The sequence below is a fragment of the Pimephales promelas genome, chromosome 13, assembly GCF_988280905.1.
Source record: "Pimephales promelas chromosome 13, fPimPro1.hap1.1, whole genome shotgun sequence".
Classification (NCBI taxonomy): Eukaryota; Metazoa; Chordata; class Actinopteri; order Cypriniformes; family Leuciscidae; genus Pimephales; species Pimephales promelas.
In genome coordinates this window covers 1,695,453-1,717,955 of record NC_142781.1, presented here as the reverse complement: position 1 = coordinate 1,717,955, position 22,503 = coordinate 1,695,453, and the positions used below count along the sequence as shown (strand labels likewise).

Here is a 22,503-nt window from a genome sequence, read left to right as displayed (position 1 = left end):
GTGTGTTGCGGTACCTTGTGTTAGGTCATGTGTTTGGTGCGTGTTGTTGGCGTGTGCAGGTTGTGTGTTGCGGTACCTTGTGTTAGGTCACGTGTTTGGTGTGTATTGTTAGCGTGTGCAGGTTGTGTGTTGCGGTACCTTGTGGTAGGTCATGTGTTTGGTGTGTGTTGTTAACGTGTGCAGGTTGTGTGTTGCGGTACCTTGTGTTAGGTCATGTGTTTGGTGCGTGTTGTTGGCGTGTGCAGGTTGTGTGTTGCGGTACCTTGTGTTAGGTCACGTGTTTGGTGTGTGTTGTTAACGTGTGCAGGTTGTGTGTTGCGGTACCTTGTGTTAGGTCATGTGTTTGGTGTGTATTGTTAGCGTGTGCAGGTTGTGTGTTGCAGTACCTTGTGTTAGGTCATGTGTTTGGTGTGTGTTGTTAGCGTGTTCAGGTTGTGTGTTGCGGTACCTTGTGGTAGGTCACATGTTTGGTGTGTGTTGTTAGCGTGTGCAGGTTTTGTGTTGCGGTACCTTGTGTTAGGTCACGTGTTTGGTGTGTATTGTTAGCGTGTGCAGGTTGTGTGTTGCGGTACCTTGTGGTAGGTCATGTGTTTGGTGTGTGTTGTTAGCGTGTGCAGGTTGTGTGTTGCGGTACCTTGTGTTAGGTCACGTGTTTGGTGTGTGTTGTTAGCGTGTGCAGGTTTTGTGTTGCGGTACCTTGTGTTAGGTCACGTGTTTGGTGTGTATTGTTAGCGTGTGCAGGTTGTGTGTTGCGGTACCTTGTGGTAGGTCATGTGTTTGGTGCATGTTGTTAGCGTGTGCAGGTTGTGTGTTGCGGTACCTTGTGTTAGGTCACGTGTTTGGTGTGTATTGTTAGCGTGTGCAGGTTGTGTGTTGCGGTACCTTGTGGTAGGTCATGTGTTTGGTGTGTGTTGTTAACGTGTGCAGGTTGTGTGTTGCGGTACCTTGTGTTAGGTCATGTGTTTGGTGCGTGTTGTTGGCGTGTGCAGGTTGTGTGTTGCGGTACCTTGTGTTAGGTCACGTGTTTGGTGTGTGTTGTTAACGTGTGCAGGTTGTGTGTTGCGGTACCTTGTGTTAGGTCATGTGTTTGGTGTGTATTGTTAGCGTGTGCAGGTTGTGTGTTGCAGTACCTTGTGTTAGGTCATGTGTTTGGTGTGTGTTGTTAGCGTGTTCAGGTTGTGTGTTGCGGTACCTTGTGGTAGGTCACATGTTTGGTGTGTGTTGTTAGCGTGTGCAGGTTTTGTGTTGCGGTACCCTGTGGTAGGTCATGTGTTTGGTGCATGTTGTTAGCGTGTGCAGGTTGTGTGTTGCGGTACCTTGTGTTAGGTCATGTGTTTGGTGTGTGTTGTTAGCGTGTTCAGGTTGTGTGTTGCGGTACCTTGTGGTAGGTCACGTGTTTGGTGTGTGTTGTTAGCGCGTGCAGGTTTTGTGTTGCGGTACCTTGTGGTAGGTCACGTGTTTGGTGTGTGTTGTTAGCGTGTGCAGGTTTTGTGTTGCGGTACCTTGTGGTAGGTCACGTGTTTGGTCTGTGTTGTTAGCGTGTGCAGGTTTTGTGTTGCGGTACCTTGTGGTAGGTCATGTGTTTGGTGTGTGTTGTTAACGTGTGCAGGTTGTGTGTTGCGGTACCTTGTGTTAGGTCACGTGTTTGGTGTGTATTGTTAGCGTGTGCAGGTTGTGTGTTGCGGTACCTTGTGGTAGGTCACGTGTTTGGTGTGTGTTGCTGGCGTGTGCAGGTTTTGTGTTGCGGTACCTTGTGGTAGGTCACGTGTTTGGTGTGTGTTGTTAGCGTGTGCAGGTTGTGTGTTGCGGTACCTTGTGTTAGGTCATGTGTTTGGTGTGTGTTGTTAGCGTGTTCAGGTTGTGTGTTGCGGTACCTTGTGGTAGGTCACGTGTTTGGTGTGTGTTGTTAGCGTGTGCAGGTTTTGTGTTGCGGTACCTTGTGGTAGGTCATGTGTTTGGTGTGTGTTGTTAACGTGTGCAGGTTGTGTGTTGCGGTACCTTGTGTTAGGTCACGTGTTTGGTGTGTATTGTTAGCGTGTGCAGGTTGTGTGTTGCGGTACCTTGTGGTAGGTCACGTGTTTGGTGTGTGTTGTTGGCGTGTGCAGGTTTTGTGTTGCAGTACCTTGTGGTAGGTCACGTGTTTGGTGTGTGTTGTTAGCGTGTGCAGGTTGTGTGTTGCGGTACCTTGTGTTAGGTCACGTGTTTGGTGTGTATTGTTAGCGTGTGCAGGTTGTGTGTTGCGGTACCTTGTGGTAGGTCACGTGTTTGGTGTGTGTTGTTAGCGTGTGCAGGTTGTGTGTTGCAGTACCTTGTGTTAGGTCATGTGTTTGGTGTGTGTGTTAGCGTGTGCAGGTTGTGTGTTGCGGTACCTTGTGTTAGGTCATGTGTTTGGTGCGTGTTGTTGGCGTGTGCAGGTTGTGTGTTGCGGTACCTTGTGTTAGGTCACGTGTTTGGTGTGTATTGTTAGCGTGTGCAGGTTGTGTGTTGCGGTACCTTGTGGTAGGTCATGTGTTTGGTGTGTGTTGTTAACGTGTGCAGGTTGTGTGTTGCGGTACCTTGTGTTAGGTCATGTGTTTGGTGCGTGTTGTTGGCGTGTGCAGGTTGTGTGTTGCGGTACCTTGTGTTAGGTCACGTGTTTGGTGTGTGTTGTTAACGTGTGCAGGTTGTGTGTTGCGGTACCTTGTGTTAGGTCATGTGTTTGGTGTGTATTGTTAGCGTGTGCAGGTTGTGTGTTGCAGTACCTTGTGTTAGGTCATGTGTTTGGTGTGTGTTGTTAGCGTGTTCAGGTTGTGTGTTGCGGTACCTTGTGGTAGGTCACATGTTTGGTGTGTGTTGTTAGCGTGTGCAGGTTTTGTGTTGCGGTACCCTGTGGTAGGTCATGTGTTTGGTGCATGTTGTTAGCGTGTGCAGGTTGTGTGTTGCGGTACCTTGTGTTAGGTCACGTGTTTGGTGTGTATTGTTAGCGTGTGCAGGTTGTGTGTTGCGGTACCTTGTGGTAGGTCATGTGTTTGGTGTGTGTTGTTAACGTGTGCAGGTTGTGTGTTGCGGTACCTTGTGTTAGGTCATGTGTTTGGTGCGTGTTGTTGGCGTGTGCAGGTTGTGTGTTGCGGTACCTTGTGTTAGGTCACGTGTTTGGTGTGTGTTGTTAACGTGTGCAGGTTGTGTGTTGCGGTACCTTGTGTTAGGTCATGTGTTTGGTGTGTATTGTTAGCGTGTGCAGGTTGTGTGTTGCAGTACCTTGTGTTAGGTCATGTGTTTGGTGTGTGTTGTTAGCGTGTTCAGGTTGTGTGTTGCGGTACCTTGTGGTAGGTCACATGTTTGGTGTGTGTTGTTAGCGTGTGCAGGTTTTGTGTTGCGGTACCCTGTGGTAGGTCATGTGTTTGGTGCATGTTGTTAGCGTGTGCAGGTTGTGTGTTGCGGTACCTTGTGTTAGGTCATGTGTTTGGTGTGTGTTGTTAGCGTGTTCAGGTTGTGTGTTGCGGTACCTTGTGGTAGGTCACGTGTTTGGTGTGTGTTGTTAGCGCGTGCAGGTTTTGTGTTGCGGTACCTTGTGGTAGGTCACGTGTTTGGTGTGTGTTGTTAGCGTGTGCAGGTTTTGTGTTGCGGTACCTTGTGGTAGGTCACGTGTTTGGTCTGTGTTGTTAGCGTGTGCAGGTTTTGTGTTGCGGTACCTTGTGGTAGGTCATGTGTTTGGTGTGTGTTGTTAACGTGTGCAGGTTGTGTGTTGCGGTACCTTGTGTTAGGTCACGTGTTTGGTGTGTATTGTTAGCGTGTGCAGGTTGTGTGTTGCGGTACCTTGTGGTAGGTCACGTGTTTGGTGTGTGTTGCTGGCGTGTGCAGGTTTTGTGTTGCGGTACCTTGTGGTAGGTCACGTGTTTGGTGTGTGTTGTTAGCGTGTGCAGGTTGTGTGTTGCGGTACCTTGTGTTAGGTCATGTGTTTGGTGTGTGTTGTTAGCGTGTTCAGGTTGTGTGTTGCGGTACCTTGTGGTAGGTCACGTGTTTGGTGTGTGTTGTTAGCGTGTGCAGGTTTTGTGTTGCGGTACCTTGTGGTAGGTCATGTGTTTGGTGTGTGTTGTTAACGTGTGCAGGTTGTGTGTTGCGGTACCTTGTGTTAGGTCACGTGTTTGGTGTGTATTGTTAGCGTGTGCAGGTTGTGTGTTGCGGTACCTTGTGGTAGGTCACGTGTTTGGTGTGTGTTGTTGGCGTGTGCAGGTTTTGTGTTGCAGTACCTTGTGGTAGGTCACGTGTTTGGTGTGTGTTGTTAGCGTGTGCAGGTTTTGTGTTGCAGTACCTTGTGGTAGGTCACGTGTTTGGTGTGTGTTGTTAGCGTGTGCAGGTTGTGTGTTGCGGTACCTTGTGTTAGGTCACGTGTTTGGTGTGTATTGTTAGCGTGTGCAGGTTGTGTGTTGCGGTACCTTGTGGTAGGTCACGTGTTTGGTGTGTGTTGTTAGAGTGTGCAGGTTTTGTGTTGCGGTACCTTGTGGTATGTCATGTGTTTGGTGTGTGTTGTTAGCGTGTGCAGGTTGTGTTTTGCGGTACCTTGTGTTAGGTCACGTGTTTGGTGCATGTTAGCGTGTACAGGTCATGTGTTTGGTGCATGTTGTTAGCGTGTTCAGGTTGTGTGTTGCGGTACCTTGTGTTAGGTCATGTGTTTGGTGTGTGTTGTTAGCGTGTGCAGGTCATATGTTGCGGTACCTTGTGGCAGATCATGTGTTTGGTGTGTGTTGTTAGCGTGTGCAGGTTGTGTGTTGCGGTACCTTGTGATAGGTCATGTGTTTGGTGTGTGTTGTTAGCGTGTTCAGGTTGTGTGTTGCTGTACCTTGTGGTAGGTCATGTGTTTGGTGTGTGTTGTTAACGTGTGCAGGTCATATGTTGCGGTACCTTCTGGCAGGTCATGTGTTTGGTGTGTGTTGTTAGCGTGTGCAGGTCATGTGTTTGGTGTGTGTTAGCGTGTGCAGGTTTTGTGTTGCGGTACCTTGTGGCAGGTCACGTGTTTGGTGTGTGTTGTTAGCGTGTGCAGGTCATGTGTTTGGTGTGTGTTAGCGTGTTCAGGTTGTGTGTTGCGGTACCTTGTGATAGGTCATGTGTTTGGTGTGTGTTGTTAGCGTGTGCAGGTTTTGTGTTGCGGTACCTTGTGGTAGGTCACGTGTTTGGTGTGTGTTGTTAGCGTGTGCAGGTTGTGTGTTGCGGTACCTTGTGGCAGGTCACGTGTTTGGTGTGTGTTGTTAGCGTGTGCAGGTCATGTGTTGCGGTACCTTGTGGTAGGTCACGTGTTTGGTGTGTGTTGTTAGCGTGTGCAGGTCATGTGTTTGGTGTGTGTTAGCGTGTTCAGGTTGTGTGTTGCGGTACCTTGTGATAGGTCATGTGTTTGGTGTGTGTTGTTAGCGTGTGCAGGTTGTGTGTTGCGGTACCTTGTGGCAGGTCATGTGTTTGGTGTGTGTTGTTAGCGTGTGCAGGTCATGTGTTGCGGTACCTTGTGGTAGGTCATGTGTTTGGTGTGTGTTGTTAGCGTGTGCAGGTCATGTGTTGCGGTACCTTGTGGTAGGTCATGTGCTTGGTGTGCCAGTCGCTCTGCAGCCAGTGTTCTGGAGCGTTCTCTTTCACGAAGTCACTCACGCGGTTGCGGAAGTCGTTGGGTTTGAGGAGGAGCAGTTGGATGATGAAGTAGCAGACCTGAGCCTCGTTCCCCTCGTGACTCCTCATCGCCTGCATGAACAAACACACACAACGTTCAGTGCCACGGCGAGTGCTTAGAGATGTGTGTATTATAATAAAACGGCAAGTTCCAGTCCTTGATTCTTGATAAAAAATGGCTATGGCCGCTTCACAACACCCATAGCAACCACTCTTATCAATGGAAACATATGTTTGTTGTCACTAATATTGTTCGTTGAAGCTGAGTATTGTGGGAGATCCAGTAAGAGTGTGTCCCTCATTAACAGTAGATAAAGCATCTTCCTTCAGGTCAGTCCTGTATTGATAATAAAATATCAGTTTGAATGTCCGCTGCGATATCTTGTTGGTTTCCTGTGTCCTGACTCGATAGTCATCGCTCAGTTGCGTCTTGTTTCTCCATGTTCACAAGATTCAGTCCTTTCAATATAAAAGTCTTCTCTACTGACTCACTCACTCACTCATAAAGAAAGTCTTTTCCGCATCTAATGCAACACTGCTGCTGTTCACGGTCAGGGACTATTTTTTCCAGCGGAAGGAGTGATTTCACTTCATTGATTGATTTTTAGGCTTTAATATTTGCATTGTGTGGTAACTGTTTTATAAAAGCAATATATATAAGATAATCCTCATCAGTAAAGGAGCAGGGTGTGTGTGCAGGGTCTTCAGACGGGCTGAAAGCACGAGGCGCCGCAGGTCTGTGAAGCGCAGGCAGGGTCAGTGTCAGTGAAGGCACCGCTCGATCAGGACTGATAAATGGACGTGTTCAGTGCAGCGGGACGCTCATTGATCAGCGGATGAGACGGCAGATCCCCGGGCTGTTTCTGTTCGCTTCTCACACACAGATAATGTTTCACATGTAGCTCTTCTCCCATGTTGCAGAAACACGCCAATAAGTCCATGAGTCAAACATTAAATACAACAACAGCTATTTTTACATGCACAACTTTTCTTTCAATTGGACTGAATTAATTCCGATTGATGAATCTGAACGTAGTTTCCATGAACGCTAAACGTGATCGGGTTGATGTGCACGTGTATATGACCAAACTTCAAATCGGAATTGATTTTTTGACATGCACGACGACGAATAACGCACGCTGATATTCGTCCTGGTGTGTATGGGCCTTTATTCTGCATGACCATATTCTACATCCCTTAATCCACCCAACTATTAATACGCATTAATTAGGAGTTTGAAGCAAAAGTCGTAGTTAAAGGGGACATATCATGCAAAATCCACTTTTTTAGCCCTTAAATGCATTTTGTTGTATATTTGGAGTGTTTATAAGTACAGAAAAGATGAAATTACTCTCTTCGTTTATATCTTTATATTCTGTTTTGGTCATATTTTTCAACCTGTTCAGATTTTTCTTTTCTCTATGACGTTTTTTGAACTATCACGTCACAGTATTCGCAGCGGACCTGACAAATAAAGACATTGACTACCGGCCCAACACTTCGAGCAATCCGCCATTATTATTTCTCACTCTGATTTTGTAGTCCGAGCTCAATGATGCAGAAGTTACGAGAGGGCAAGTCAAAATGTTCGGTTGTTGGATGTACGTTAGTGACCTGAAGCACTTCAAGGATTCCCACTTCAACAACCTCCACCAGTATAAAGAGGGGTTTGCCGATTGACTTCGTCTGATTGAGGGGTAAATTCCTTCTATCATTTAGCTGCTGTTTTCTGACGCTTTCTAAACGTAAGTCATTATCAATACAGAGTTTCCCACTGTTGCGCATTTATAACAATTCTCCTACATTGGTCCTTTATTTGTTTGAAACAGACTTAATATCCGTATCTGGACATGATTTGGAGACAGTGAGCGTATGAACCGCTGTGACGAGCTGCTTACACTGATCACGCAGTACCAGTCGTCTGTGGGTGAGACTCTGAAAACAGGACTAGTCGTTGACCTGCTCCCCTTCACACACAGAAGATGACGGGACACTCATTTATACAACACTTTATTCAACAGGAAGAACAGCTCGTTCCGCGACTCAAACGTCATTACGCTATTTCTACGTTCAGTTTCGGTTTTCAATCCGATCAAGTGTTAACATGTTCTCTCGATCGGATTAGGAAAGGAATAATCTTAGAACCTTTCAATCGGATCGAAATATCATTGGGATCGAGCTCAATCAGATCGATTAGGGTGTTCACATGAAGGCTTTTCAGTCCGACTGAGCCGTCAATACGATTACGGATTATTCGGTTGCATGTAAACGTTGCTTTTTTTACAATGATTACATGTAATTAAAGCACTTAAAAACAGTCTTCAGAAAAGATTTGAATACCGTCTCTGATTTAAATACAGATGGTTAAATAAATGTCCAATGATTAGGTCTTTTCAATGATTAAATAATTGGTTTGCATAATTACTCACTGAAGTTCCAGTGTCTCGGTGTTTGGTGCGTCTCTGTTTAGCTTTAACGATAGCAGCAAGATTTCAGATCGTTCACTGAAATAACAAAATCTGACCGTCTGTATCACAATCAATCACGTAACGGTCATACATTGCCTTCAACAGTAACACTGTGGATTCATTGACTCATGTTGCAGATGATTGCGGTGTTGTTTGAGTTATTTGACAGCCGATACTCTCCATGTGGAGTAAAGAGTGATGCGGTGGGACAGGAGGAGGGTCGGGACTCACCAGGCAGAGGATGAGTCTGTCCAGGGTCACGATGTTGTACTTCCACACCATGTCGTTGAGAATCTCGATGCACTTGTTCAGCTGCTGCCCCCCCGCTGACGTGGAGAACTCGTACACCAGGAAGTCTGCAAAGGTCCTGACGTGGGCCACCAGCGCCCGCGCCCCGATGCGCTCCAGCACCCTGAGGGGAGGAAGGCAGAAACCCTTGAGACATGTTCGACATCATCACACTAGAGCCCATCTGATGACAAACTCTGGTTTGTTTAGCTGCTAAACTCACTTCAATAGGTAAACGTTTGCCTATTAAAATGAATTTGACTTAATTTGGCGTCCTCGGAGTCAGATTTGCTGGTGTTCTGCACAAAAACTATTTGGTCAAGCAAATATCAAAGCAAAGATCTATCTGAGGAAGACTTAAGCTGGACTGTGACACTATTTTCTTCTGGAAACAAACTTTTTCCCTGTTATCACTTTAAAGCTGCTTTGAAACAATCTGTTTTGTAAAAAGCGCTATAGAAATTAAGCTGACTTGACTGGGACATAAAAGCCTGATGAATGTATCCAAAAATATAATGTTTATTTATTTATTTTAATATTTTGTCTAACAGTGCAACAAACTCTTCCATAAAAAAACAACAACAAAAACATGTTTTCTCTGACTATTATATGATATATCAGGCTCTACAGGGTTAATCCACTCAGCGACCATGTGACCAAACCTGTGCGAGACAGACAGCGGTTTCAGAAGCGCTTGTTGAGACTACATTTACTGCTAGAGAAGTCTCGATTCTGTTTGTATCAAAGAGCTTTGAATAAAAAACAAAAGTGTGTTTCACATCCCAAAAGCTCAGAGCAAATCACAGGGAATCCTCAGAGAAACCTCACAGCAAAGCTACTGTCAAGAGCTAGCCGCATCTCCCTCACGAGACCGAGAGAGAGACAACGTCAGACAGCAGGAGTCGAGGAACACCGACACCAAGACATGCAAGAGAGAGAGAGAGAGAGACAGAGAGAGACTTCTGCAGGGACACTGAAGACACACACCACTGAACCTAACAAACACACACCAACCCTAGGCCAAACACTACAACAGTGATGATGGACCACAACCAGAACATTAACTCTAACTGAACTGAACATCACATTGCTGACACATTCAACAATCACAATGCTTTTGTTTGGAAATTAAATCAAGCAACACTGTGAACACTGCAATGATTTCAGTGAGACTTTTGTCCATTTAGCAGGCATGTGATCAGCTAGAGACAAAAAAGAAGGAAAACCTTACCCAAATTACTACTTTTAAAAATATTATTTCATTAAATTGATATTTTTTTCCCCTATTCTTGCAGTAATGCATACTATTTTACTACGAAATAAAAAAAATCAAATAAATAATAATCGAGTAACGCATTACAAAAGTAATACATTACAGTAACATATTACTTTTTGCTGTAACGCAGTAGTGTAAGGCATTACTAATCAATTTTCAGTAATATTTTACTCGTTACATGTTCAGTGAGGCTTGTATTACAGTTGTATTACAGTGTATTGTCTGCTTTTACTTCTTAAAGGTGAAAGTTTTAAAGCAGTCTTTTAGTGCCAGTTCAGAGCGGTCGCGTCTGTAACATTGTTTTTTCCTCATAAATGCGAACACGAAAACTAAAATAAAATGAATATTTTAAGTTCTATGGAGACTGGAGAGCCAACCCTTCCTCATCCGATTTGCGCAGTGTAATTAACAGAATTACAAAAAATATATTTTGCCTCCTATTTTTTTGTCACGCATGAATGTGTGTCTTTTCCCTAATATTAAAAATAAAACCGACTGATATTTGTCTAATGTCTGGAGTCCTTTAAGGAAGTAGCCTATACGTTTCGATACATGTATTTTCGGAGAATTTTAATTTCAAGTTTTGACTGCAAATGTCATCATGTCCATAATGCTGGACCCAATTTTAAATAATTTATCCTCAACTAGTTTTGTGGTGTAGGTCTACGTATTTTATAATGTTAACTTCAAATAATACTAATAGCCTAATTTAAAGATAAGGCAGCATTGGATCTGGACGGTAAGGAGAATAACGCTGGAGTTGGAAGAGGTGTGTCGCGATTCTGTAGGTTCGTGGATCTGAGTCGTGTGGCGAATCGCGATTTCGGTTTCATATTGCATATCGTTACAGCCCAAAAGTTAAGTTCTACTTAGTTATTTTGGTGAAAGTAACTCAAAAGTAATACATGAGTAATGTAACGCATTACAATTCTGGGACAGTAATATTGTAAGGTAATGAATTACTTTTAAATAACAGTAACAAGTAATACCTAATGTATTACAGTTTGGAAGTAACTTGCACAACACTGATAATCATATTATAAAAGTATTAACAGACACTTAAGTAAAAGGTAATCTTGGTATAATTTGAATTGGAAAAGTAAGACTAAATATCCCTTGGTTAACTGCAGGCTGGTCAAACTAGATTTTAAGACAACTGCCCTTATTGATCAAAGCTTATGAGGTTTAGGTGAATAAGCTTCAGTGATCAATGGACTAGGATCGATCAGTTCTTCCAATCAAAATCATGTGATATTGAAAGAAAACAAGTTGTCAAAAAGATTGAATCCAATATTTTGTGATAATATAGCCTAACCAGAGATTTGAAAGCCCAGTATTTTTTGACCAGGAACACCAAATTACGTAAAGGATTTTCAGCACAGCACAAGGGAAACATTGGCTCAAGGGAGAAAACAAACGGGTTGAACAGCAGAAGAGGCAGGGAATAAGAATGAGCGATTGCATAAGCGTTTTCTCTGAACTGGCGTTTGAAGGCTGAGACTGTGTTTACTGCCACATTGATGTACAGTGGTTTGATACGGTGTGTGTCGCTCTGAGATGTCAGAAAGCTCTTCTACACATCTGCTGCTGTAATGAGGGAGAGCTCGTGACTGGAGAATAAAGTGGATCACACAGGACCGCTGCATTCAGCCCAGCACAAGCAGCCTTTATAGAGCCGAGAGCAGCTGCAGCACACACACACACACACACACACACACACACACACACTTCAAATGATACAAAACAAACTAACAACCACCCATTCAAAGAGAGACAGATAGACGCTGTGGACAAAGGACCCTTATTGCGCTTGTAAAGGCTGATCTCAGACCACCGTCTGATGATACGTGAACAAAAACACCAGACACAGGTCCAGGAACACACACTAAAGTCACACTAAATACATTTAGTTGTTTAAGTTATGTTTATTTTAGAACAGGTTTAATGCTCCACACTAACCGAAACGCACATGGTTTTGTGACGGATAAACACTGACCTGACTGTTCACTAGTAATTCAATTTGTTGTGTGTGTGTGTGTGAGTTTAAATCTCGCAATGCTGACTTCATTTCTCAGAATTGCATGTTTGTGAGTTTATATCACTGGAAAATGACATCTGAACCAGTAAGAAACATCCACTTTTGTTCTGGTTCTGATTTTCTTGCAGCAAATCACGCTGATTAAATCTAACAATCACTTATAAGTAGGGCTGTGCAAAAATTAATTGCGATTAATCGCATCCAAAATAAAAGTCTGTGTTTACATAATATATTTGTGTGTGCTGTATATAATTATTTTGTATATATAAATACCTATGCATGCATGTTTATATTTAAGAATTATTTGTGCTTAAATTCTGTATATGTATATAAATACATAATCTATATTATATAAATATAAATATTTTATATATGAATAACACATTTTCTTAAATATATACATACATGTGTGTGTATTTATATATACAAAATAATTATATACAGCACACGCAAATATATTATGTAAACACAGACTTTTATTTTGGATGCGATTAATCGCAAATAATTTTTGCACAGCCCTACTTATAATTTATCATATCACGCAAAACCGTGCAAATTATACTTTGTTCTCAAATTGTTAATGTATTATCCTTGTGTTAATATATGTTATCCTAATGTTAATATATTATCTGACATTATCCTTGTTTTCGCATGTGCCGGTTGCAGTCTCTTTTTTTCTGTAGCCGGTCCGAAGTCCGAACGAAGTCTTGTATTTTACAGCGGGTGAATCTGTCGTCACTGGTGATCGTCGTTTGAACCTTTCTGGATCCGCCATCAAATTGATAAGTTTAATTATATCAAGTGTGTGAGAAAAGGCTATAAATCTCCACCTCCAACATCCTCAAGCATTTGTGCAAATGTGAGTGTGCAAATGAGTGTATACAGATGCGTGTGTACAGATGTGACGTAATGACGCAAAGACGTGCTCAAATCCACCAGTAACACTGGAATTAAAAACATTATTACAGGGTTCCCACACCTTGGTTTGCTTCAAATTCAAGGACCTTTCAAGGACTTTCCAGGTGCAATAGTCTCAAATTCAAGGACTTAATGTGGGACAGATGTGTTGTGTCCAATAACAAACGTTGGGATACCATTGTAGTAGTTTTGTGTGTGCGTGAACGTCATCATGGCAACATACAACACGAAGAACCTCACGCAGGAAACACAACGTAATGTGTAAATGTGCGTAACTAACGCATAGTATGCATAGGCCACGAATTGTTGGCGAAATAACACATTTGCGGATGTGGGAATTTTTTTTCCAGAAAATGTTTTGCACAAAATAAATTCAAGCACTTTCAAGGCCATGACTCTATATATATATGTTTATTTTCAAAAACTTTCCAGGGCCTTGAATTTATTTTTTCAGGTTCAGAAACTTTCAAGGATTTCAAGGACCCGTGGGAACCCTGCTTACCGCTTTTTAATCGAGCTACGGCAAGCAGAGAGCGTTGAACACTGGCTGGTTATGTATTTTCTCAAATATTTACTTTGGATAACGTTTAACCCAAAAAAGCTACGGACTGCAGCTCTAATGGAAACTGTCATTTCGCACCCGTTTTTTTATCGGCATTTAGAAATAAGAAAGCGCAAAGGTTTTGCACATCTGTAATGGAAACACGCCAACTTTCCAGACCCTTCACCCTCTCTGTTCCTCTCCAGTGGAACGAGCTGCACACCTCCACCTGAGCTAGTGTTGTCACGATACCAAAATTATTGTTTCGATACCGATACCAAGTCAAGTATTGCGATTTCGATACTTTTTCGATACTTTTCCTGAAAAGGAATGTATTTCTTATGCTACGTTCACACCGGACGCGAATAGGGCGTCAGACGCGAATGATTTCAATGTTAAGTCAATGCAAAGACGCTTTACGCGCGTGAAAAATTCCTGCGGCGCGAATGAGGCGTGGAGCACGGCGCGGAAGACGCGAATACGCCTCATTCGCGCGTCAAGTTTCGCGCGAATTGAGCGTCTGGCGCGTTAAGCGCGTTACGCGCGAATGATTCAGTTAGTGCTATTTGTGCATTCTATAAATAGTTAGTGCTATTTGTGCATATTTGTGCATTAGTGCTATTAGTGCTATTTGTTTGACACGAATTCGCGCCTGCCGCCCGAGTTGAAAAATCTGAACTTTGGCGTGAATTCGCGCCGCGTTAACCAATCAGGAGCCTAGCTGCTTGCTCACGTGGTGAAACGTCTGGATGCTTCAATAAATTATTTTGTTAATATGACCATTGACTAAATGCATGGTGGGATTATGCACAACAAAGCAAATGTTTTATCACTTAAATCATTATTTCTATATACGAGACATGTTCATTTTGTATTGAATGTTATTCATTCCATAGCTAGATTATATGAAATAGTATTATGTTGTAAAGACAATCAACATATGTGCATAAATTCGTGTCTGGACGTGAAAAATCACAGGACAGGTTAATAACTTTTGAAGGCTGGCTCTATTTATCATCAAAACAAAAATAAATGACAGCTAGATTAGGTGGATGAGGGCGAGGGTGATCCTCGCTCCGATGCGGGACAACATGTCATCAAACTGGGCGCGTGACAGGCGGAAGTACCGCTGACAGCGGCCGTCATCCAGCGCAGCTCCTGGAGCGAGCAAATGGTGAAACTCGCCAAACGGTTCGGCTCCGAAGGGTCCGGTGGACACAAATATACGGCGACGATGATCCCCACGCCGCTGTTCTGCTCTCCAGAGTAAATACAGAGCGGTAACTCTCTTGATGAATGCTCGGTCGACATAAAAACAATGACCGCCAACGGATTTCGATTCTGACTCGTTACACGCGTAAATTTTTTGTTTCAAACTTTTGTTTATACACACGCCAGTTTCGCTCTTGACACGCGAATTAACACAAAGTGGTCAAGCGTCAAACTAGACGCGTCAGGCGCGAATTTGACGCGCGATTCGCGTTCGGTGTGAACGTAGCATTACAAGGCGTTTCATATGCACCTCCTTTGCATAGGTCTGTGCTCTTTAATGCTGTAATAACCTAATATAAATAAATCACTGACATGCACATGCTCTGATTATAATCATATAGCCCATAGATCATTTTGCTGATGTTTTGTATCCTTTATTTTAGCAGCTTGCAAATTATTTATGCTATCTATGAAAGTTGTACACCTAATACAAAAATAAATGAAACATTTCCAGTTTACTAGCAGATAATTCATTTAGATCGCTATTAAATAATAGATCTAGCGCTAAAATCTGTTGTTGTTGTTGTTTTTTTTAAATCAAGCACCGCTCTTTTTCGCTGCTATCAGTTGGATACAGTGTCTTTTGCGGCTCGCACAGTCGCGCACGCGCGCTTCAAACTATCGCCGTTGCGGAGACCTCTGGATTGTGTTGCTAATAACTTGCAATGTATAACTATCAGACCGGCCCTCGAAACACCACCGGCCCACCGGGAAAAGATCCGACTCTCCTGATTGCTACTCCGCTACTGTATCACGTGTGCTCGCGCATGCAGCCGTCTCGCGGTAGTGTTTGTCTCATGACAGCTGCCGCTTCTTTACTGCGTGCGTGAGGAGAAACACAGACGTTCATAGGGAGAGACTGGAAGCGTGCGTGGCACACACCAACATGAAATACGTCTCTTACAAATCTGGGTCGCGGTCATTCATAAAAGTATCGATACTAATAAATTTAGGTATCGTGAGGTTTTTAATTTCCGAGTATCGCGATACTTTTGAAGTATCGGTGCACCGTGCAGCAGTAACCTGAACTGCTGACACCATCCCAGCTTTCAGGAACACACACCTTTTCCACACTCGTGCTTGTTCCCTAATCTAGCTATCTAACGAACATGGCATTGTAATATCCTCTTTGAGATGAGGCGTGTGTCTCGCACCTGAAGCCGATCTGGTTGATGTGGTCGGTCTCCAGAAGCATCTTCCACAGCAGACACAGGAACAGCGGCGGAGAGCCCTGCATGGAGAAGTGCGTGATGATGTCGTTCTCGTTGGTCATGGACTTCCACTTGCGGTACTCCTCCTCCACGTTCTTCTTCAGGTTAAAGCGGCTCTCCTGAGGAACATTATTCTGCTTGAAGAACGCCTGGAGGACGAACACCACAGAGAAGAGAAGATTAAGGGTCCAAGAGCTTTAACTGTAAAGCTGGGCTCTTCCCAAATATCAGAGGTTCATTTGAGCCATTAGTCGGCTAGTTGCATGTTTATGATATTAATTAAATGACTTTAACATATATGGTGGGGCATTGAAAAATGGTTTGAGATTCGGGACTGAGATCGAGTATTATATGTAACATTGCTAACACTGTTCTACAATACAGAGGAATACTAAAACAGAATAATGACCCCAAAACACTTGCCGCAGCACACCCGGAAAATAAAGGATTATGAATGTGTCAAAAAAAACTGAAGTGAAGTCAGTTAAAGTGTGTGTGTGTGTGTGCGTACCTGCAGCGGAGCAGGGAAGCAGCTGAGTGTGTGAGAGGCCCAGTTATGCGGTGTGAAGTTCATGATGGTCTGCAGGATGTCTTTACACCAGGTGCCCTGAATAGAGTCCGAGCCAGTGAAGAAATCTGCACAAAAGACATTTCAAATACACTGAAAAACTGGTGTCAGATTATACTATGCATTCTCTGACTGGATAAAATAATATATTTCTGAAGAAAATAGTTATAAAAAATGTCATTATCATCAAAAGACATAAAATACAATGAAAAACCCAATATTATAGAATGACCCCTGCACATCAACTGCTGAGGGACAGAAAGAGTGGAGTGTGTTGCTGGAGTGAGTACCTGTGACGTGTGTAGCTCGAGCCAGCGTGAGGATGAGCGCTCGGTTCAGCTCCTCGGACTCCGCCGACAGCACAGTTTTAGGGTCGTTGAGGAAGCGTGTGAACTGAGGCTGAACCTCTGAACTCCCCAAAGCTGTGATGAGCCTAAGGGCCGTGCTCTCCACACTGCACACACACACACACACACAAAGTGAGACGACACCACCTACTGCAGCTGTATACACAGAGCATGCTGTATCCCATAATGCAATGTGCTTGACTTTACATTTCCAGTGAAAGGTGCAAGTAATATCACCGGTGACTTATATATCTTAACTCGTTGTTTGATTGGACTTTTTCAGACTAAACTGAATTAAACATTTTAAAGACATAGGAGTGTAAGAGTACACTAAAAAGGATGGTAAGTTTCCCACCTCGGTTTAGAAGTCACGGTTGGATGTGTTTTTAGTACAAAACGGGGCAAAAATGAAATGGTAACACTTCAAAACAAGGTTCATTTGTTAACATGAGTTTACCACATTTAGTTTAGTACATTTATTAATGTTAATTCCAACATTTAATAACTCTGAATGAACGTAAACTAACAGTGAAGTTATATTTTGCATTGTTTGTATGATATATTGCTCAATGTTATTGAATGCATTTGTATGGTGTTACCAACAAAACATTTTTTTTGAAGAAATTGTCTGTCTTTAAAATAAAAAGTTTGTCAATACAGCTGCAAAACACTCTTCGTGTTGTTGTTTATCTGTTGTAAATAAGGGAAAAGATTTGAAATGCTTCTACTTTTGGATGAAAAATATTTAGCAAAATGTATATTTTAGTAAGTAAGAATAGTTTAGTTTGTTTATATACTAGTTTATTTTAGTAAGAATTATTGCACACCGTCTTTTTGACGTGCAGGAGCTTGCCGGCGCTTATTCAGTGAAGACTGTGAAGTTTTTACAGAGACTCGTGTGGCTTTTTTTTACATCATTACAGATGATCTATAAGCCATAAGATTCATGCGAAAAAGTCCTCTCAAATGCAATGGGAAACTCAGTGTTTTAGATTACGTTCAGCACACACAGAACTGTTGGTTAACTGTTGGTGTGAGTGTGTGGGCGGAGTCTAATCACTGTTGGTGTGAGTGTGTGGGCGGAGACTAACCAGTGTTGGTGTGAGTGTGTGGGCGGAGTCTAATCAGTGTTGGTGTGAGTGTGTGGGCGGAGTCTAATCACTGTTGGTGTGAGTGTGTGGGCGGAGACTAACCAGTGTTGGTGTGAGTGTGTGGGCGGAGTCTAATCACTGTTGGTGTGAGTGTGTGGGCGGAGACTAACCAGTGTTGGTGTGAGTGTGTGGGCGGAGTCTAATCACTGTTGGTGTGAGTGTGTGGGCGGAGACTAACCAGTGTTGGTGTGAGTGTGTGGGCGGAGTCTAATCAGTGTTGGTGTGAGTGTGTGGGCGGAGTCTAATCACTGTTGGTGTGAGTGTGTGGGCGGAGACTAACCAGTGTTGGTGTGAGTGTGTGGGCGGAGTCTAATCAGTGTTGGTGTGAGTGTGTGGGCGGAGTCTAATCACTGTTGGTGTGAGTGTGTGGGCGGAGACTAACCAGTGTTGGTGTGAGTGTGTGGGCGGAGTCTAATCACTGTTGGTGTGAGTGTGTGGGCGGAGACTAACCAGTGTTGGTGTGAGTGTGTGGGCGGAGTCTAATCACTGTTGGTGTGAGTGTGTGGGCGGAGTCTAATCACTGTTGGTGTGAGTGTGTGGGCGGAGACTAACCAGTGTTGGTGTGAGTGTGTGGGCGGAGTCTAATCAGTGTTGGTGTGAGTGTGTGGGCGGAGACTAACCAGTGTTGGTGTGAGTGTGTGGGCGGAGTCTAACCAGTGTTGGTGTGAGTGTGTGGGCGGAGTCTAATCAGTGTTGGTGTGAGTGTGTGGGCGGAGTCTAATCAGTGTTGGTGTGAGTGTGTGGGCGGAGTCTAATCACTGTTGGTGTGAGTGTGTGGGCGGAGACTAACCAGTGTTGGTGTGAGTGTGTGGGCGGAGTCTAATCACTGTTGGTGTGAGTGTGTGGGCGGAGACTAACCAGTGTTGGTGTGAGTGTGTGGGCGGAGTCTAATCAGTGTTGGTGTGAGTGTGTGGGCGGAGTCTAATCACTGTTGGTGTGAGTGTGTGGGCGGAGACTAACCAGTGTTGGTGTGAGTGTGTGGGCGGAGTCTAATCAGTGTTGGTGTGAGTGTGTGGGCGGAGTCTAATCACTGTTGGTGTGAGTGTGTGGGCGGAGACTAACCAGTGTTGGTGTGAGTGTGTGGGCGGAGTCTAATCACTGTTGGTGTGAGTGTGTGGGCGGAGACTAACCAGTGTTGGTGTGAGTGTGTGGGCGGAGTCTAATCACTGTTGGTGTGAGTGTGTGGGCGGAGTCTAATCACTGTTGGTGTGAGTGTGTGGGCGGAGACTAACCAGTGTTGGTGTGAGTGTGTGGGCGGAGTCTAATCAGTGTTGGTGTGAGTGTGTGGGCGGAGACTAACCAGTGTTGGTGTGAGTGTGTGGGCGGAGTCTAACCAGTGTTGGTGTGAGTGTGTGGGCGGAGTCTAATCAGTGTTGGTGTGAGTGTGTGGGCGGAGTCTAATCAGTGTTGGTGTGAGTGTGTGGGCGGAGTCTAATCACTGTTGGTGTGAGTGTGTGGGCGGAGACTAACCAGTGTTGGTGTGAGTGTGTGGGCGGAGTCTAATCACTGTTGGTGTGAGTGTGTGGGCGGAGACTAACCAGTGTTGGTGTGAGTGTGTGGGCGGAGTCTAATCACTGTTGGTGTGAGTGTGTGGGCGGAGTCTAATCACTGTTGGTGTGACTGTGTGGGCGGAGACTAACCAGTGTTGGTGTGAGTGTGTGGGCGGAGTCTAATCAGTGTTGGTGTGAGTGTGTGGGCGGAGACTAACCAGTGTTGGTGTGAGTGTGTGGGCGGAGTCTAACCAGTGTTGGTGTGAGTGTGTGGGCGGAGTCTAATCACTGTTGGTGTGAGTGTGTGGGCGGAGTCTAATCAGTGTTGGTGTGAGTGTGTGGGCGGAGTCTAACCAGTGTTGGTGTGAGTGTGTGGGCGGAGTCTAATCACTGTTGGTGTGAGTGTGTGGGCGGAGTCTAACCAGTGTTGGTGTGAGTGTGTGGGCGGAGTCTAATCACTGTTGGTGTGAGTGTGTGGGCGGAGTCTAACCAGTGTTGGTGTGAGTGTGTGGGCGGAGACTAACCAGTGTTGGTGTGAGTGTGTGGGCGGAGTCTAATCAGTGTTGGTGTGAGTGTGTGGGCGGAGTCTAATCAGTGTTGGTGTGAGTGTGTGGGCGGAGTCTAACCAGAGGTGCAGCTGGTTCTGGTTGGTCTGTGGTACGGCGGCGAGCGAGTGAAGGTGTGACAGGAGCTGCACGCGGTAATGAGGCTGAATGTGGTGCATGCGGTAGCTGAACATCTCCAGCAGCGTGTGCAGGATCCCCCACGCATGAGACTTGAACACATTCGGCAGAAGCTGACCTAGTGGAGGGTCAGAGAAACACACAGTCACATCAAAGGACAAGGACAGAAGAAACATCGGTGACGTGTGCGTCAGACTTACTGATGAAGCCTTTAATGCCGAGGGACTCGATCTCCATGTAGACCAGCAGGCGGCTGTACGTCTCCACCAAAGCGGGGGCCAGGGCAAGACTGGACTTGGCGTGGGCCAGTTTAATAACACGGGTTGCAATGCTGTGGATCAAGCTAAAGGGAAGAACAGAAGCTCCTCTGAGAATATGTGCCACACTACAACACGTGACACTTGCATGCATCTGTATTTATTTATGGGATATAACACTTCTGTGAAGACATTATTTATGCACAGAGAGGACAAACTAAGCATACATGGAGATACATGCATAAATGATTTAAGGTAATGCTTGCGAAAGTAAGTACCGAATGTACAGTACCGTATAATTCAGATGCTGACCAACATCAACAGAAATGTTTGTCTGGTTTTGTCGGATCATTCTTAGCCCTGCCACCATCTGTTAGCGTTGATGTGTGCTTGTTTTTACTGACTGAATATGTTCAATCAGCGTTTGTATGAGAATCTATGTAGTGTAATCTGGTGGCTATCGCCGTTGATCGGTGTCTGTCTGTGAGGTGGTGATAAACCCCTCAAATGCATGAGGTACAGATGGAGGCTAAAACAGAGGGTTGAGCACAAAGGTCCCATGTGGGAACAACTTACATAGTTAAAAAAACTAGATCTAGGAGACAAGCAGATGTAGCAGGTGTGGGCAGATGTGATCCCACTGAAGCCATCATGATATGCCGAGGCTACGTTTGCACATGGCCGGCTATTTTCATAAACGGACATTTCACCCTCTCCGTTTACAAAAATAACCTTGTGCACACCTGTCAGTTTTCAGAAAAGTGTTCGTTTACACAAACCCGTGTATATATGTAGTCAGGAGCATGCCAAACCTGCAGGTGGCAGTGTAACGAGAAGCTCAAGCTCACGTTAGCCAATCAGAATCCCGAAAATAGTAACAAGAGCTCCTTGACATCATAAGGCGCGTTTCCATTACAGATTTGCGGAAAACATTTGCGATATTTTCCAAATGTAGTTAAAATACTATTGCGAAATGACGGTGTTTCCATTAACGGATGTTATGCGACTAAAGCGTCTTTTTTTTCCTCTCGCGATAAGTCATTCCAAAAATCAAGGCAACAGACTTTGGTAGGTTTATAACCTATTTCACAGCCATGCACCGCACTCGACATTATTATTATTATTAATGGAAGGAGACGTGGTGTGTTATCCAAGCATTAATGGCAGGGAAAGACACAGAGTTCCTGGTGTTTCTCTCTTATTTCTGCTTCGATGTCTTGATGGCATTTCTTTGAGGTTTAGAGAGGCTATTCCTGTAATTATCGTTTCTTTTTTTTTTAAATTAATTTAATAAAGAACTCTGTCTCGTATTATGTCCAAACGGTCGTTGCAAAACGAAAAATGAACGGTTGTTGTATTTTTAAAACGCAAAGTTGAACACCAACATTTTAGTTTGACCACACCAATAGCTGTGTTATATACATCTCAACGGATTTTCATATTTGTTTATGACTTTTTGCCCCCTTTAAAACATTTAAAATTTTCACAAATTAATATGGGAAAAAATGTAGATTTTACTGGTTTTCTAAGGCCAAATTAGAACATGGATATTTCTGATATTTTTCCCACAGTGCTGTTGGCTATAGGTGAGTTATTATAAATGCGTCTGAAAAAATAACGAGCTAAAAACATAATCTCCGGATGCAGCTTTAGAGAGAACGGCACCTTTCATACGGATTACATAATCAGAAGGTATTAGTTTACGATTCGAATTTGTTCGTTTTGAAGTGGACATTTAAAGCTTTAGTCTGTAAAGGCTATTGGTTCAGTTCTCGCGCTCCAGTTCACCAAGATCATAAATCGCGCCTGATTGTTTTTAATGTTAGCCTATTTTACAAAAGCACAACGTTTGCTTGTTATTGTGACGTTACGCAAATAAAAGTAGTTGCGAATAATGTATTATTATTTTCTGTATAACCAGAAATGCTCGAGTATTTTAAGTTGATTCCACTGTTGATGGGAAAATGAAAGTGTTCATCCAGTGCTCCAAACTCCACACACACTCTTGGATATTGGTCAAAATCGAGTGTTTATTTGTGATAATCTTAGCCCTATTATTATTATTGTCCAACCTGTACTATGAATGAGATGTGACGAATTGCTTTGTTCTTTTTTGGATAAAAGCGTCTTCTACATATGTAGCCTAATAAATGTTATAATAGGCTAATGATGATAATTATTATATTTGCGGACACGGACCTAAAACACACGCCGTCTTCTAAGTCAGGTGACTGTAAATGTGCAAAATCTGTTTCCATTGCAGTTTTGCGAAAAAATTCTTTTTCGAATTGCCTGAAAAACCTCCTCATGCGAGCGGAAAAACTTTTTTGCGATAAACGGGAGTTTTTGCGAAATTGACGT

At 43.9% G+C, this 22,503-nt stretch overlaps 1 protein-coding gene across 2 annotated transcripts in view; it reads right to left on the bottom strand.

Annotated features, from left to right (window-relative positions):
* med23 (mediator complex subunit 23) overlaps positions 1-22,503 on the bottom strand; it is an 82,764-nt gene that overhangs the window by 27,325 nt on the left and 32,936 nt on the right. For both annotated transcript variants that reach the window (XM_089118289.1, XM_089118290.1), the window contains 7 exons: positions 20,086-20,228; positions 19,829-20,003; positions 16,505-16,668; positions 16,158-16,282; positions 15,590-15,795; positions 8,334-8,514; positions 5,536-5,706 (listed from right to left, as the gene is read on the bottom strand). In XM_089118289.1, coding sequence (XP_088974415.1) covers positions 5,536-5,706; positions 8,334-8,514; positions 15,590-15,795; positions 16,158-16,282; positions 16,505-16,668; positions 19,829-20,003; positions 20,086-20,228 — 1,165 coding nt within the window. The remainder of the gene's footprint in view (positions 1-5,535; positions 5,707-8,333; positions 8,515-15,589; positions 15,796-16,157; positions 16,283-16,504; positions 16,669-19,828; positions 20,004-20,085; positions 20,229-22,503) is intronic.